At 49.1% G+C, this 14122-nt stretch overlaps 1 protein-coding gene across 1 annotated transcript in view; it reads left to right on the top strand.

The window, feature by feature from the left end:
• Window positions 1-14122, top strand: part of IFT80 (intraflagellar transport 80) — a 54391-nt gene that overhangs the window by 5539 nt on the left and 34730 nt on the right. The window contains exons 2-3 of the mRNA XM_056114323.1: window positions 3779-3889; window positions 7414-7482. Coding sequence (XP_055970298.1) covers window positions 7455-7482 — 28 coding nt within the window. The 5' untranslated portion in view covers window positions 3779-3889; window positions 7414-7454. The remainder of the gene's footprint in view (window positions 1-3778; window positions 3890-7413; window positions 7483-14122) is intronic.

Here is a 14122-nt window from a genome sequence, read left to right as displayed (position 1 = left end):
GACCACAGCATTTCATGACACTTCTGACATTAAAAAATATTTTCCAGATGTTTTTAGTTTTAGTTACTTGATTATTTTTCAGTGCTGGAATTGAACCCATGTTCACACATTCGAGCTATGTCAGTCATGTTTGTAACCTACTTCGTCTGTCAGCCTTTGTTCAAGAAATATGTGCAACACATTCATCCCAACCAATATAACTTTATTGTAAGTACCTGAAAACAGGTTAGGCTCTTGCCTTGCATGTGCTAGACCCAGCTTCAGTCCCTGTCATCCCACATGGTCCCTGAGCCCTGCCAGGAATGATACCCAAGCACAGAGCCAGGGGTAATCCCTAAGCACAGCCAGGGATGGTCCAATCCCTATTCCTTAAAAAAAAAAAAAATACTTGTGTTGGTTATACTCTCTTTTCAGCCCTATCCCTACCATATAACTGAAAATAAATACCTAAGTTTATTTTCTTTTTTTTGGGGGGTGGGGAGGTAGGCCACATCTGGGGGTGCCAAGGCCTTATTACTGGCTCCTGGTGATACTCCGGGGACCGTATTTGCCAGGATCTGAAAGTAAATGCCATGCCCATTCTGCTCTCTCTTGGCCCTCAATCTCTGCTTCTGGTCTTGGCTATTTAGTGTTTCTCCCACAGTGTCGGCCAGGGATCCTGCCCAGGGCTCCTCACGTGCCAAGCATGTAGCCTACTACCGAGCCATATTTTCAGATGGTCTTGCAGTTTTGAAAAGTTACAGAAAAATTGATAGAAGAATCAAGATAGTTAAATGGATAATTACATTCTGAAATACGAGATGTGGGGCCAGGGAGGAAGTACAGCGGGTAGGGCGCTTGCCTTTGCATGCGGCTGACCACGGTTCAATGCCTGACATCCCCTGGGGTCCCCTGAGCACTGGGCGTCACCAGGTGTGGCCCCAAAACCAAACAAACAAAACCCTCCAAGTATTAGATGTGTGAATTTTATATTCTGGGTGTGCTTTTCAAGCAGTTTGTAATCAGTAAAAATACAAAGGGCAAAACTTCACGGAGTACGAAATCTTTGCATTCACTCACTTTAGTTTTAGATATTTTTGTTAGGCCATAGAAAGCAAGAGTCACTTAAATATCAGCAGTCTAAATATGTAAACCCCAAAGTATGGAATTTTAACCTTTCAGTTCAGATTTAAGAGTGACTTGGCCCATTTTTTGGATATAATTCTACGTAATGATTATTTATTATGTGAATAATAATAATTACTAGCGAGAGAGTGAGAGAGCGTGTGTGTGTGTGTGTGTGTGTGTGTGTACTCACCCAGCAGTGCTACCTTAACCAAACAGCTTCCTGCTTGGGCCAGGCTTTACAGCATGACTCTGGCCCAGTGATCTGAGTCCCACTAGGGCTATTCCCTGTGGTGCAGGGTGGAGAGAGAACATGCAATATCAGGGTTTTTGTTTTGTTTGGGGGCCACGTGTGATGATGCTCAGGAGTTACTCTTGTTTCTGTGCTCAGAAGTCACTCCTGGCAGTGCTTGGGGGCCAGGTGGGAGCCAGGGATTGAATCTGGGTAAATGCCTGCACGGCAAGTACCAAAGTACTGTTGCTCTGGCTCCTCGGTCCCAGGAGCTGAATGCGGGGGCTGTGTTTTCAAGTCATGGGCTCCCTCCCCGTGTGGATGTTCTATGCTGGGTCAGCCACACGCCAGCCCTGAGTGAAACCAACCTGGGGAAAGTGGTTAATGGCCACGCGTTGTTATATTTTCCTTCTGTGAGACTCCCCCTTGTTTTTTCTTTGTAAAGCAATTTAAAAGTCATTGCCAAATAATTTTTTTATGCTATGATTTTTTATTTGTTTGGTGGTGCTCAGGGATTGTCCCGACTCTGTGCTCAGGTCGCTCCTGTTGCTGGGGGACCTGTATGCAGTGCCAGGAGTCCAACCCCGGCCTTCACATATAAGGTGCCCTGCCTGCTGTTCTGTCTCTCTGACCCCAAATTAACCAATTTGTTGGCATTGGGACCCTACTCAGCGGTGCTCAGTGACACGCTCACAGTGCTCCGGGCTGCATTGGGGTCTTCATGAGGTACTGGGAACTGAACCCAGGCCTCCTGCATGCAGTGTTTACTCCAGGGAACTGTGTTTCTGGCCCTGGTATTAGTTTTCAATCAATCTCATAGAGAGTCTCATAGTGCAAGTGAACTAGCATTAATCTCATTTCATTGAGCATTGGCCCAATGGTAAATATGTAATTTAAAGGGGACTTCAGGGCCTGCTCTATTGTAGGACCCCCACCAGCCTCTCGGAGGCCTGCGGCTCTGAGTTCAGTCCCCGGAACAGCCCACATGCCATGTGCTAGCCTGGTGGCGCTGCCATCGCGACCCCCAGCTCCGTAGCCGCGTGTGCAACCCCCTGCACCAGAGCTCACGCATCAGAACAGCAACAGCACAAACCAGTGGGTCAGTGGGCAGGGAACCTCCGGAAGGCTTGGAGGGAGGTGACAGGGCCCGAGGTTCGGGAAAAAGGAAGAGCGCCTGCAGAGTGGACAGCTGTCAGCTGCGGAGACAGTGCTGCAGTGTCCTTTTTAAAGAGCAGTGCTCCGGGATCTCGTTACTCGGTAGCTACATTTGCTCATGGAGAAGCAGGTTATAAGTACCCGGCTGGGACTGGAGTGATAGCACAGCAGGGAGGGCATTTGCCTTGCACACAGCTGACCAGGGTTCGATTCCCAGCATCCCATGTGGTCCCCTGAGCACCGCCAGGAGTAATTCCTGAGTGCAGAGCCAGGAGTAACTCCTGAGCATCACCGGGTGTGACCCTAAAAGCCAATAAAAACAAATAAACAAATGACTGACTGATGTGGCCTGCACGTGGACAGTATCGTGGCCCCAGAGTGCAGAGAGCTGCCTTGCGGCTGTACGAGGTGGCCAGTGTTTTCAGGCGTCTCTGTTAGAATTCATCGGACACATTTCAAGCCATCAGTTGTGACTGGCTCAAAATTTTTATTTTGTATTTTTTAGCCAATTGCTACTTTAGGTCAGAGCCTTGAAGGGCTCCGAGTTAAAAGCGAATTGAAACTAAATGAATCCTCTGAGGCCTTTGGTTGAGAAATGGCTCTTCCCTCCCCTGTTCTGTCCTGGTCGCCCAGAACCTCCCTGACCCCTCACTGTCTGCATAGGTTCTCTGTGCTGGTGATATCCTGAAGTGTTTCGCTTCCTGACTTTGTGTGTGTGTGAGCTTTCTGAGGCTGGAGACCATGCGCCTGTTTCCTTTCCGTCCATTGGGTGCCTGCTATCATGGAAAACCATCTAAGACCAGTATTTGAAAACCGAGGCTTGACTTCCAGTAGCTTCCAGTCTACCCTCCTCCCTGGCAAGCCCAAATCCAAGCAGAAACTAACACCTGAGGACCCCACTCACGGGACAGGGGGGTTTCCAGTGCTGCGGAGAGACTCTCCCCTCAATTGCTCCCACCTCCTCTGGGCTGGGACTGTGTTTTCTCTATCCCATTTCTAGAAGAAATAATGCCAGGCTCCAAAACTGCTCAGACAAGACATCCTGGACGCTTCTCTCTCCTCCTGTTCCTGGGCCGCGGAGTGCCACAGTCCTGCGGGACCCTCCACACCACTGCCACCCCCACTGGTACCATTCTCCAGCCTCACTATTGCCCGCTGCGTGGGCAGGTCACTCCATGCCGCCTGGATGTCCCCAGCACAGAGCACGGGCTGACCTTGTCCCCAGGCATTTGCTGATCGCATGGATCAGCTTCACAAGCTCAACCTCTCGAGTTTGCTCCTTTTCAGGTAAATTCCATCTCATCTCTAAGCTGGGGAGAGTGGAGAAGAGTGTGGAAGCCCACTGCGGGGCCGTGCTCGCTGGCAAGTGGAACCATGAAGGCACCGCGCTGGCCACGGGTAAGGACCAGGAAGGGTCGCCAGGCGGTGGCTTTAGATAAAGGTTTTCAAGACTTTTTCTTATTTGAATTGCTTCTCCTTGGGTCACACCGGGCTCTGCCGGTGGCTTCCACCTGGCTCTCCTCGGGGATCACTCAGAGACAGGCTCGGGCATTGTACCGGCTTGCTGGAGAAACGAACCTGGGTTAGCTGTGCGCATGCCAAGCACCTGCCCACTGGACCATCTCTCTGGCCTCCTTTCTTTCTCTCTCTTTTTTTTTTCCCTTGGTTTTGAGGCCACATCTGGCTCAGAGCTTGCACCTGACTCTGTGCTCAGGGGTCATTCCTGGTGGTGCTTAAGGGACTGTGCTGTGCTGGGGACCAAACCAGATGGCTGTGAGCAGGGCAGGTGCTTAACCCTGTGCTGTCTCTCGACCCCGTAAAGAAAATTTTCAGAATCAGCAGAGTACCTTTTGCTATATAAAACAATGCACAGTAATCATCTAAATTGTAATATCAAATTATAATCGAACTCAGAAAAACATATAAGGGGCTAGAGGGATAGCACAGCAGGTAGGGCATTTGCCTTGCATGCAGCCGACCTGGGTTCGATTCCCAGTATCCCATATGGTCCCCCGAGCACTGCCAGGAGTAATTCCTGAATGCAGAACCAGGAGTAACCCCTGTGCATCTCCAGGTGTGACCCAGAAAGCAAAATATATATATATATATACACATATATATATTAATTTGTTTCCTCACACGCCACACTGTTGAGATTGTTTCATTGAAGAAAGCTTTTAGAATGGTCAATTGTGGGGTAAGTAAAAAGTTATATATATATATATATATTTTTAATGTAGGAGTACTGCTATTTATTCAGCCACTGATTAGCTGATTGAATTGGGCATAAACTCCACCTTACTTTTTTTTTCATAGTTTTATTTATTTTTTGTCTTATATTTATTCATTGAATCACTGTGGGAAAAGTTACTAAGATTTCAGGTTTAAGTCTCGGTCATACAATGATCAAACACCCCTCCCTTCACCAGTACTCATTTATCACCACCAAGAACCCCAGTATACCCCCCCTTCCACCCCTCCCAATGCCTGTGAAGCAGATGATTTCTACTTAACTCTTCTCTACATTGATTACATTCATCATTTCAACAAAAGATGCACCATTATTGTTTAGAATCCCCCCCCCCCCCAAACAATCAGAATTGCTGAAAAGGCATTGTGAAATACTTTGTTTTCTATAGCTGGTTATGAGAATCATATAATGATTATGGATTTCTGCAAAGAGCCAGATAATTACGAGATTGGTTTCTGCGCATCTGGTGTTATGGCTGTGCCGGAGAGCCGCTCGTGGGGGGTAACTCAAAGCCGGCTCATACCTGGCTTTCCTATAAGCTCTGAGGTGGCGGCCACCTTGCTGCTTGGGGAGAGAAAAGGCCGAAGGGAGCGACACCCTTTCCCTCCCGGGGAGGCATGGCGCCATAGTTTAATGCGTGGTCCATTCATTTTTATGCCGCAAGCTGCCGGGCTCTGTATTAAGTCCTTTTGCCTCTGGAGCCATGGCCGTGTATGCGGTCCAGATGCATTTCTGCCAAAAGCTGCTGGGTTTCGAGATTTGTTTCTGAGTCTCTTGGATGATGGCCATTAATCAGCTTGATCAGGAGCCAGAGAGGCCATTTGTAGGCGGCAACTCGAGGTCTCGCTGGGATGGGGAGGAAAGGGCCGGTTCCACCCCCATCTGGTGAGGCCCTGCGTGTCTCGTCACTGCAGACCCAAACCTGACTGTCTTGTGGCCTCTGGAGGATGGTGGTCACCAGGCCACCAAGGGGAACAGGCCAAGGCACGAAACCTATTCCCACCTGGAGTGGCCCAGCGCCAGTAACCTACTGCAGGAACAGGACACATTTCTGCCAAAAGCCTTTGGGTTCTGAGATTCGTTTCTGAGACTCTGGGATCATGGCCATTAAGCAGATAGATCAGGAATCAGAGAGGCCTTGCCTCCAATTATATAGCTGAGCCGGAGGTGGTTTGTGGGTGTGTCTCCCACATACCTAACTTTTGGCCGTTTACTTTCTTGGTAAACTTTGCCCCAAGTTTTTGGGGTCTGGCCAAAGGCACAGCAGCAATTTTGGGGTATCTGAAAGCCTGATGGTGCCATCAGGCTACTGATGCATTCACCTCACAGGTACAGATTGACCTGCTGGCGGCACTATACCCCCTGTATTTCTTAAAAACTCTAAAATTCAGGGCATGGAGAGAGAGCTCAAAGGGTGAACTGTATGTCTGACAGCAGAGACCCCGAGTTTGATCAGCTCAATCCCAGCACCCCAGTTGTCCCCCAGTCAGGGGTGGCTCTGCTGGCCCCATGAACGCCAGTCTCCTCCCACCAATATGAGCTAGGGAGGGGCCTGAGCACAAGCCTGGGAGCTGCCGCCTCCCCAAACTGAAGCGCCCTCAATTTCCTGGTCCCTGTTCTCCGGCCTCTGCAGCTGCACCTGTTGTGCTCGTTATGAATCGTTGTGTGGGGAACCGACATTTCGTGGTGTGGGATTCAAAGCCCGTAACCTCCTGCTGCTACGGGGCAGGGCATAGTCCTGTTGCATAACTGTGCCCCAGGCTTGGGGGGGGCGTGACCCTCACTGGGCAGCACCAGCTCCCGGGCCTCTGCAGGCAGGAGGACTACGCCTCTTTGAGGTCCGCCTCAGATGCCTGGCGGGTGCCAGAAGCGCGAGCCCTGCAGAGGAGCCCGGCAGGTGGGGGCCATTGGGACGCTTCTCCCCTGTTTCCCGCCTCCCCGAGGGCTTGGCTGCTAGTCGCCCTTCTCCGTTTCTTCAGCTGCTTTCCTGGTAGTTTCCTTTTCAGTATAGAAATGGTCTTAGATGTTATTTATCTAGAACACTGAGAAGTGAAAATCCTGTCTCTAGCCAGGGACTCTTCCTCCCTCTCTCCCCCCCTCCACTTCCAGACTCTTGGAGTTGCCTGTCACCTGCTCCCCATCGTGTCAGGTGAAAAGCACCTTCCTTCGAAGGTTAGGGTGGACGTTTCAGTGAATATAGAAGCGTCATTTGAGTGATCTGCTCGTAACCCTTCTGGTAGTAAAGGGAAACAACCCTTGTTGTGAAGTTGAACTACTTCGATTTAATGGTTTCAAAGTAATTTCAATTAAATTTTACAGTTAGGAAGCACCTTGATTTAAATTGTTTGAATTTTAAACATGCATTAGTATAAGTACTGCTGTTTTTATTGCAAATTTAATGTTTTAAGTTAATGCTTTTTTTTTTATAGATTTTAAACTATTTTTAGGATTTTTATGTTCCTTTTAATTTGGGGGTGTTTGGGTCACACCTAGCAGTGCTTGGGGCTCGCTCTTGGCGCCATCCTCAGGGATTTCTCCCGGGAAGGCTCAGGGGGCCACATGCAGAGCAGAGGACTGAGCCCAGCTTGGCCACTTGGAGACAAGCGTCCTAGCTTCTATGCTATCTTTCTTTGAAAATATTTTTATATCAGCCGTTATTCTCTCATTACAGTCGGAGAAGATGGACAGATCAAAATTTGGTCGAAGACTGGCATGCTAAGATCAACATTAGCTCAGCAAGGTATGTGCCGTCATCAATAAAAACAGCTTGACATCTTCCTTCCTTTCCTTCCTGCCTTCCTTTCTTCCTTTACTTTCCTTTTTCTTTCCTTCCTTTCTCTCCCTCCTTCCTTCCCTCCCTCCCATGCTTCCCCCATCATTTGTCCCCCACCCCACCCCATTCCATGGCATTGCAGTGACTCAAGGCTGACACTCGATCGTAGCGTTCACATTTGCTTTTGAGTCATCTAGGGGAAAAAAAAGAGAACAACAAAAACCAACAAAATTAATATGGCATTGGAATCATGTACACCAAAAACCATCATTAATAGCACTGGCATTGTAAATCACAGAATCTCAATAAAATTAAAAGAAGAAAACCCTTAAAATTCTTCTTAGGATAAATTGGTCAAAGCATGAAAATTACTGCTTTTTCAGGTATCCAAATATGTGTACGCTTGCTGGGGGCTGGGGGGATTTTTGTGCTTCAGAAGATATCATCGAGAAAGTCAAAAGGAAACCCACAGAGCGGGATAAAAATAGTCGTCAGTCTCACGTCCACTCAGTCTGTAAACAACTTTTCAAACTCAAGAATAAAAAGACAAACAGCCCAATTTAAGTGTGCAAAGAATTTGACTCCATATTTCGCCAAAGAGAACAACAGATAGCAGACACGCTCTCCAGCGTTAGTTACCAGGGAAATTCGGATCAAACCTCTGAGGGGTACTTGACACTAGAACGAGTGTGTGAGAGAGCAAGGGAGAGAGGGGAGAGGTGGGCAGGGAGTCTGGCCTCACGGGATGGAGATGTGCGGCCAGGTTGTATACAGTTGAGAGGTGCTTTAACCCACCAACACGGCTGCGTCTGAGACAGTTCGCGATTCAAGGGGAAAACAGCAACAGGCAAATAGAATGGTGCAGCAAACCTGAGCAAGCACGCCTGGTATTACGAATCAGTCATGTATAATGTAGACTCGGGAGTGGTCCAGATGACGAGCATCGGGACTGTCCTAACTTTGCCCATACCGGTGCTCAGGGCTGACTCCTGGCTCTGTGCTCAGGGCTCACTCCTGGCAGGGCGCGGGGGTTCTATAGGGTGCTGGGGATCAAACCCGGGTCAACCGCATGCAAGGCAAGTACCTCCCATCTGTACTGTCGTGCTGTCTCTTGTTTCTGGTTATTCCTGCTGCTTTGCGGTCAGGGAGGGTGGGGAATGCGGTTTGAGTTTGGGGGCCACACCGGGCAGTACTCAGGAATCACTCCCAGGGACTCCAGACCGGGATGCAGTGCTGGGCTGGACGGACTCGGGTGGCGGGCTTACAGGCCGGGCCCTGGGTGCTGCCCCCTCTCTGGCCTCTAGGCAGATGCTCTGCGTCCCGTTGCAGCAGTGGTTTGTTTGTTTCCCAGCATACAGACCCTCTTTCTCCCTCTCTTCCTGATAATTAGAAGAAACTGTCAGGTCCTGAAACACTGTTACCATAAGGTGCAAATATATCCCTTTCTTCTGGAAAGAAACAATGTTTTCTGAGGCTCCTTTTGTTAGACCTTGTGGTCTTGTTTTTGAAGTTGCATTTTCCTAGAGCCTGTCCTAGGGCGCTCCGGGTCACTAGGGCCAATTTTCTTTTCTGTAAACCCGTACAATTGCTTTGTCACTTAATGTTACTTGTTAGTAGGCCAGTTTCCAGAAAACAGCCAGGTAAGTACAATTTTGTTAATTTTTTTTTTACCAAAAGATTACTTAAATGTTCATGAAACAAACCCTCATTGTCACATGCATTAGGACATTTGGGGACTGTTCAAACACACTGGTGGGCACCTGTATACTTACTTGGAAGAGAATTACTGGATTCATTTCCTAGGAGTGGAAAGGGAACTGGAGCTCGGCCGCAGGAACTCTTGAAATCTGCTGCCGAGTTCTTACCGTTCACCAGCAGCAAAAGCCGCTGGGACAGACCCAGGAGCATCCTTCGCTGTAGCATCAGAGCCCGTGTCAGCTTAAGCATGAATGACGAGCAGGTGTCCTTAAGCGAGAGGCTGACCCGTTCAGGTGTGGGGTCCTGGTGACTCCCCCAGTGCTTCACGTGTCCACGTGGAATCCTGGCATCACCCCAAGGGGGTCTGTTTGGGTGGGGGCGGCACCCAGGGGTGCTGCTCTGCCCGGGAGTGCCACCTGGCGCGCTTGGGACCGTGGGTTCTGGGGAAGGAGCCAGGGACCCCACAGGCCTGGCAGCGCCTCCCCCGGCTCGGCTCCCCTCCGGGTATCTGGGTGGCACATCAGCAGGCGTGATGACTCTGGGCACCAGCTGGAAGGAGCGTGCTGAGATCTCTGCCACGGGTGGACACTGATGCCAGACACATCCCGGGACCCTCCTGCTCCCAGGGCAGAGACCTCAGTAGTGCCTCTGAGTTCCAGCAGCTCCTGTGCTGGGGGCCCTGGGCTGGTCCTGGGCACTGACCTTCTCGCTCAGGGCCGCCCAGGTCAGAGTTCCAGAGTGAACCCCTCTTCCTACTCTGAAGCCAGACACAGCCTTCTGCTGTCCCCAGCACCCCGGAGCCAGGAGTGCTCCCCGAGTCCAGAGGTGGCCTGGTTTGGTGAGATCCTGGGTCCCATACCTGCCTGCATATACACACACATACATATACATACACGCATACACATGCGTATGCACACACAAAGCTGTGAGGCAGGTGGAGCTGGTCCTGTCTCCTCGAGAACCATGGCGCAATCACACACAAAAAGACCCAGCTGAATTAGCGTACAGGCCGGAAGTCTGTGAACTGTGCTGGAAGCCTGAGTTTTCACTGTGTTTGCATTGACTACACTTATTCCAGATGAATAGAATTAAATTCCTGAATTTTGAGCCCCTCCCAGAACCGGAACAGTGGGGGTGTAACACTTTCCTCTGACACAGAAGTGTTCTTTCAAATCAGGGACCTGTTTGTTGAAAAAATCCACTTAGTTGACACATCATTCTGCCTGATATTTCTGTGGAGGTTTTCTTGTTTGTTTGTGTTCGTTTTGGGTCACACCTGGCGATTCTCAGGGGTTCCTCCTGGCTCTGTACTCAGGAATTACTCCTGGTGGTGCTCAGGGGACCATATGGGATGCTGGGAATCAAATTGTGTCAGCTGGTGAGTAATGCCCTCCCGGCTGGTCTCTGGCTGGACTCTCTTGTGTTACATTGTCGATTTTAAGGAAACTGGAGGGATAGTATAGAGAATAGGTTTGGGGGCAGGATGAGGACTGGGCAAGCAGGGAGAGGAACTGGAGCTGGACGAATCCATGCTTTGCACGTGAGACCCCCGGCATTGTATGGGGCCCCTGCACCACCAAGAATGACCCAAAAATCAAAACCTAAAGAAGGTTAGGGAGTACAGCTGTGATTCTCCAAGAAAGAGAAACAGCTCTCGTTTAAATGTCTGTGTACCAACTCAGTGACATACAGAACCTCCAAGATGCATCTGTGTGTGTGTAATGCATCTCATATGATTACTGTAAGCTTGTACACATCCCTGCAAACAGAAATACTTCTCAATTTTGAATTCTTAATCAGCAAAATAAAATAAGTCCCCATTGTTGTGAGCAACACTGTACACAGATTGTTGTTTCTTGTGCTCGAAAGCATCTGCAGTGTGCTGGCTGACTCCTGATGCCTGCGTGGTGTCAGGCTGAGTTAGCTGTCCACCGGGGTTTCCGTGGTACCAGGCTCGGCTAGCTAACTGCCGGGGGCGGGGGGGGGCGGGTACATGGTGCCAGGCTTGCTAGCTGACTGCTGGGGGGTGGTTAACATGGTGCCAGGCTCGCTAGCTAACTGCCAGGGGAGGGGGATGTTATATGGAGCCTGGCCTCGGCTAGCTAACTGCCGAGGCGTGGGGGGCTTGCATGGTGCCAGGCTTGCTAGCTAACTGCTGGTACTTTCATGGTGCCAGGCTTTGCAAAGGTCTTTAATTCGTGCGTTCAGGACAGAGAGGGTGAGCGCGTCTTTAATCACCAAGCTTTGGTTTCCAGGGCATTCTTAAAAACATGCAAAAACAACATTTTTAAGGGATACCTTTTAGTATGAGTGTGAAAAACATGACATATTTGACCAGGTACTTCCTTAAAACAATCGAAATACATTCTTGTCTCATCTTCTGTGGTTTAAAATGCCTTCAACAGGTTGAAAGAATTTAGATAATTTGTTTTAGAGAGAGATAAGGGTCTGACATTTAACACAACCCCAGGTGCGTGTGGTTTCTTGAAAAATGTCAAAAAGGTCACCTGATCGCAGTGTACCAACTCAGAAAAACAAGGGCACTCCAGTGTCTTAACTGAAACAGAACATAAATAAAAATTCCCGATAGAAAAAAGTGAGAAGTCAATTATTATAAAACAATTTTTGGGTTTTGTTGTCCAGACTTGGTTAATAAGGAAATGAATGATATTATTTTTTTCACCTCTGCTAATCTTTTTGTTTTAAAGTTGTTCAGTTTGAAGGATGAACTTATTTCTGTATTAATTTGAAAAGTGAAGTGTAACCGGAAATAATTTGATACCTTAATAAATTTGCTTTAAAATCATTAAAAATATTGTGCATTCGTTTCAAATGCTAGTGGGATGAATTTCATCAGAATAAAAGCCATTACGTTATGAAGCTGATTCATTCACATTGAATAGTTCTCCATTAGCACCACCCAAATTAGAAGTTCTACAGCTATGTAATAAAATACCTCATTTTGGAGAAGAAAATGCATAGACTCAATATTTTGTTATAAATGTCAGATGAACAGAATGAAGTCTGCTCTTGGTGCTTGACGTTACATCCATCAAAGTTAGTGGAAGATTGAACTCGCAGTAAGACTTGGCTATGATGGATCTAATTTAGGGTGCTTATTTCTCATGACCCTACATTTGTTTTCTTCGAGAAGGAATGTGATTAAGCGCCATGTGTTCTAACAGATGACTTAGTACAATTTTTCTGTCGAAGCTTGTTTTTTTTACTGTTATGCCAGTTTCTTTAAAACAATTATTGCTTGAAAATTGCTCTGTAAACAGGAAATAAGAAATCTCTGTGGCTCAGGGGGAGGTAAGCATTCTGAAGATTTCCAGGGCTTAGAAGCACAGCAAACTCAGTGGCACTGCAAGTTCAGCATGAAAGAGGACAGACGTGGACAAACGTGTCCGTTCGTTCCTCATCCTCCACCGGCCCAGCTTTTGACGGCGGCTGACCCACAGGGGGCATGCTGGTCACTGAAGACTGTGCTTAGGCGTGGTTGTTGGTTGTCGTTTAGGAGGAGCCTCGGGAAAGTGTGTTTTTACTGAGGGCACTCACGATGCTTCGCGCGCATAGAGCTCAGATGTGCCTGTCTACGGTTTCATGCTGTAGTTTTGATGGTAGTGGAGTAGGGAAGGTACCACCGAGTCCACCGTCCTGTCAAATGAGCTTCCCCTCCCAGTTCTCATCAAGGGTCACGTTGGAAATGTTTGACACGTTGCCTTCCCCTCTTTGGGGGTCTGTTGAGCTGAAGTCCGTGTGCTTGGAGACACCCCTCGGAAGCCCGGCAGCTCTTCGCTTCTCACGGAGAAGATCCCTGAGTAGGCACATGCCGGGCAGAGTCGGCTGCCCTCTGCTCTAGCCTCGCCCCCAGGACCCACAGTGTAGCGGGTCTTCACGCCGCCATGGCTCCGGCCTCATGTCAGAGGCCACGTCTGAGGGCTGTCAGGAGTTTGGTCCCCAGCACCTACAGAGCCCCGAGACCAGCTCCGGCTGATTGAGACTGCTAGGAGGGAGAAGGCACAGGGGTGTCCTCGGAACACCAGCGTTTTTCTCACCGAAAGTGACTCCCCTTTGATTACTGCTCATGCCTTATCAATTAGCGTCAACTGAGTTTCCATTTTTTTTTTATCTTTTTGGGTTACACCCGGCGATGCACGGGGGTTACTCCTGGCTCTGCACTCAGGAATTACTCCTGGTGGTGCTCGGGGGACCATATGGGATGCCGGGGATCGAACCCAGGTGGGCTGCATACAAGGCAAGTGCCCTACCCGCTGTACTACCACTCCAGCCTCTCAATTTATTTTCACTTGATTTTCTTTTCAGAGGCTTCCCAGGCAGTGCTGAGGGGCCCCAGAAAACTCTCCCAGACCAGCAAGGTCGTGGTCGGGTGCCAGCCCAATTGGGTTGAATGAGACTTGGTGGTGAACATGAAGCCTGCCCTGAACTGGGCTGTCAACGTTCAGATCCAAACTCCTAGCAAGTAAAAACGGTCTACTCTAACAATGTAGTTTAGAGTACATGGAGCACAACTTTCCTTCTTTTTATCAGAGATTTAACTTGCCCGAGAGTCCTTGGGGTTGATCCTCAGCACCACAAAAATAGTGTTCCCACTTGCTTGGGAGCTACACCTGGCAGTGCTCAGTGCTTCTACCGAATCCCACTCAGAGATCCTCCCAGCGCTGCACATGCTCCCACTGTAGGGAGTTGGACCAGAGTTGGTCGCATACCAGGCCACCCTCACCTGCTGTACTTGCTCTCCATCCCTGAGGCATGTCTGGGGGCAGAGCGGGTGGGCTATGTCCGGCATGGAGCAGGGCTGATCCCTGGCTCTCTGGCCAGCAGCATGCACGGCCAGCGCTTTGGCCATGTCTCACCGCTACGGTCCCATCATTTTTAAACAACACAC

The sequence above is a fragment of the Sorex fumeus genome, unplaced genomic scaffold (genome assembly GCF_029834395.1).
Source record: "Sorex fumeus unplaced genomic scaffold, SorFum_2.1 ptg000024l, whole genome shotgun sequence".
Taxonomy (NCBI): Eukaryota; Metazoa; Chordata; class Mammalia; order Eulipotyphla; family Soricidae; genus Sorex; species Sorex fumeus.
This window is presented reverse-complemented; position numbering and strand designations above follow the sequence as displayed.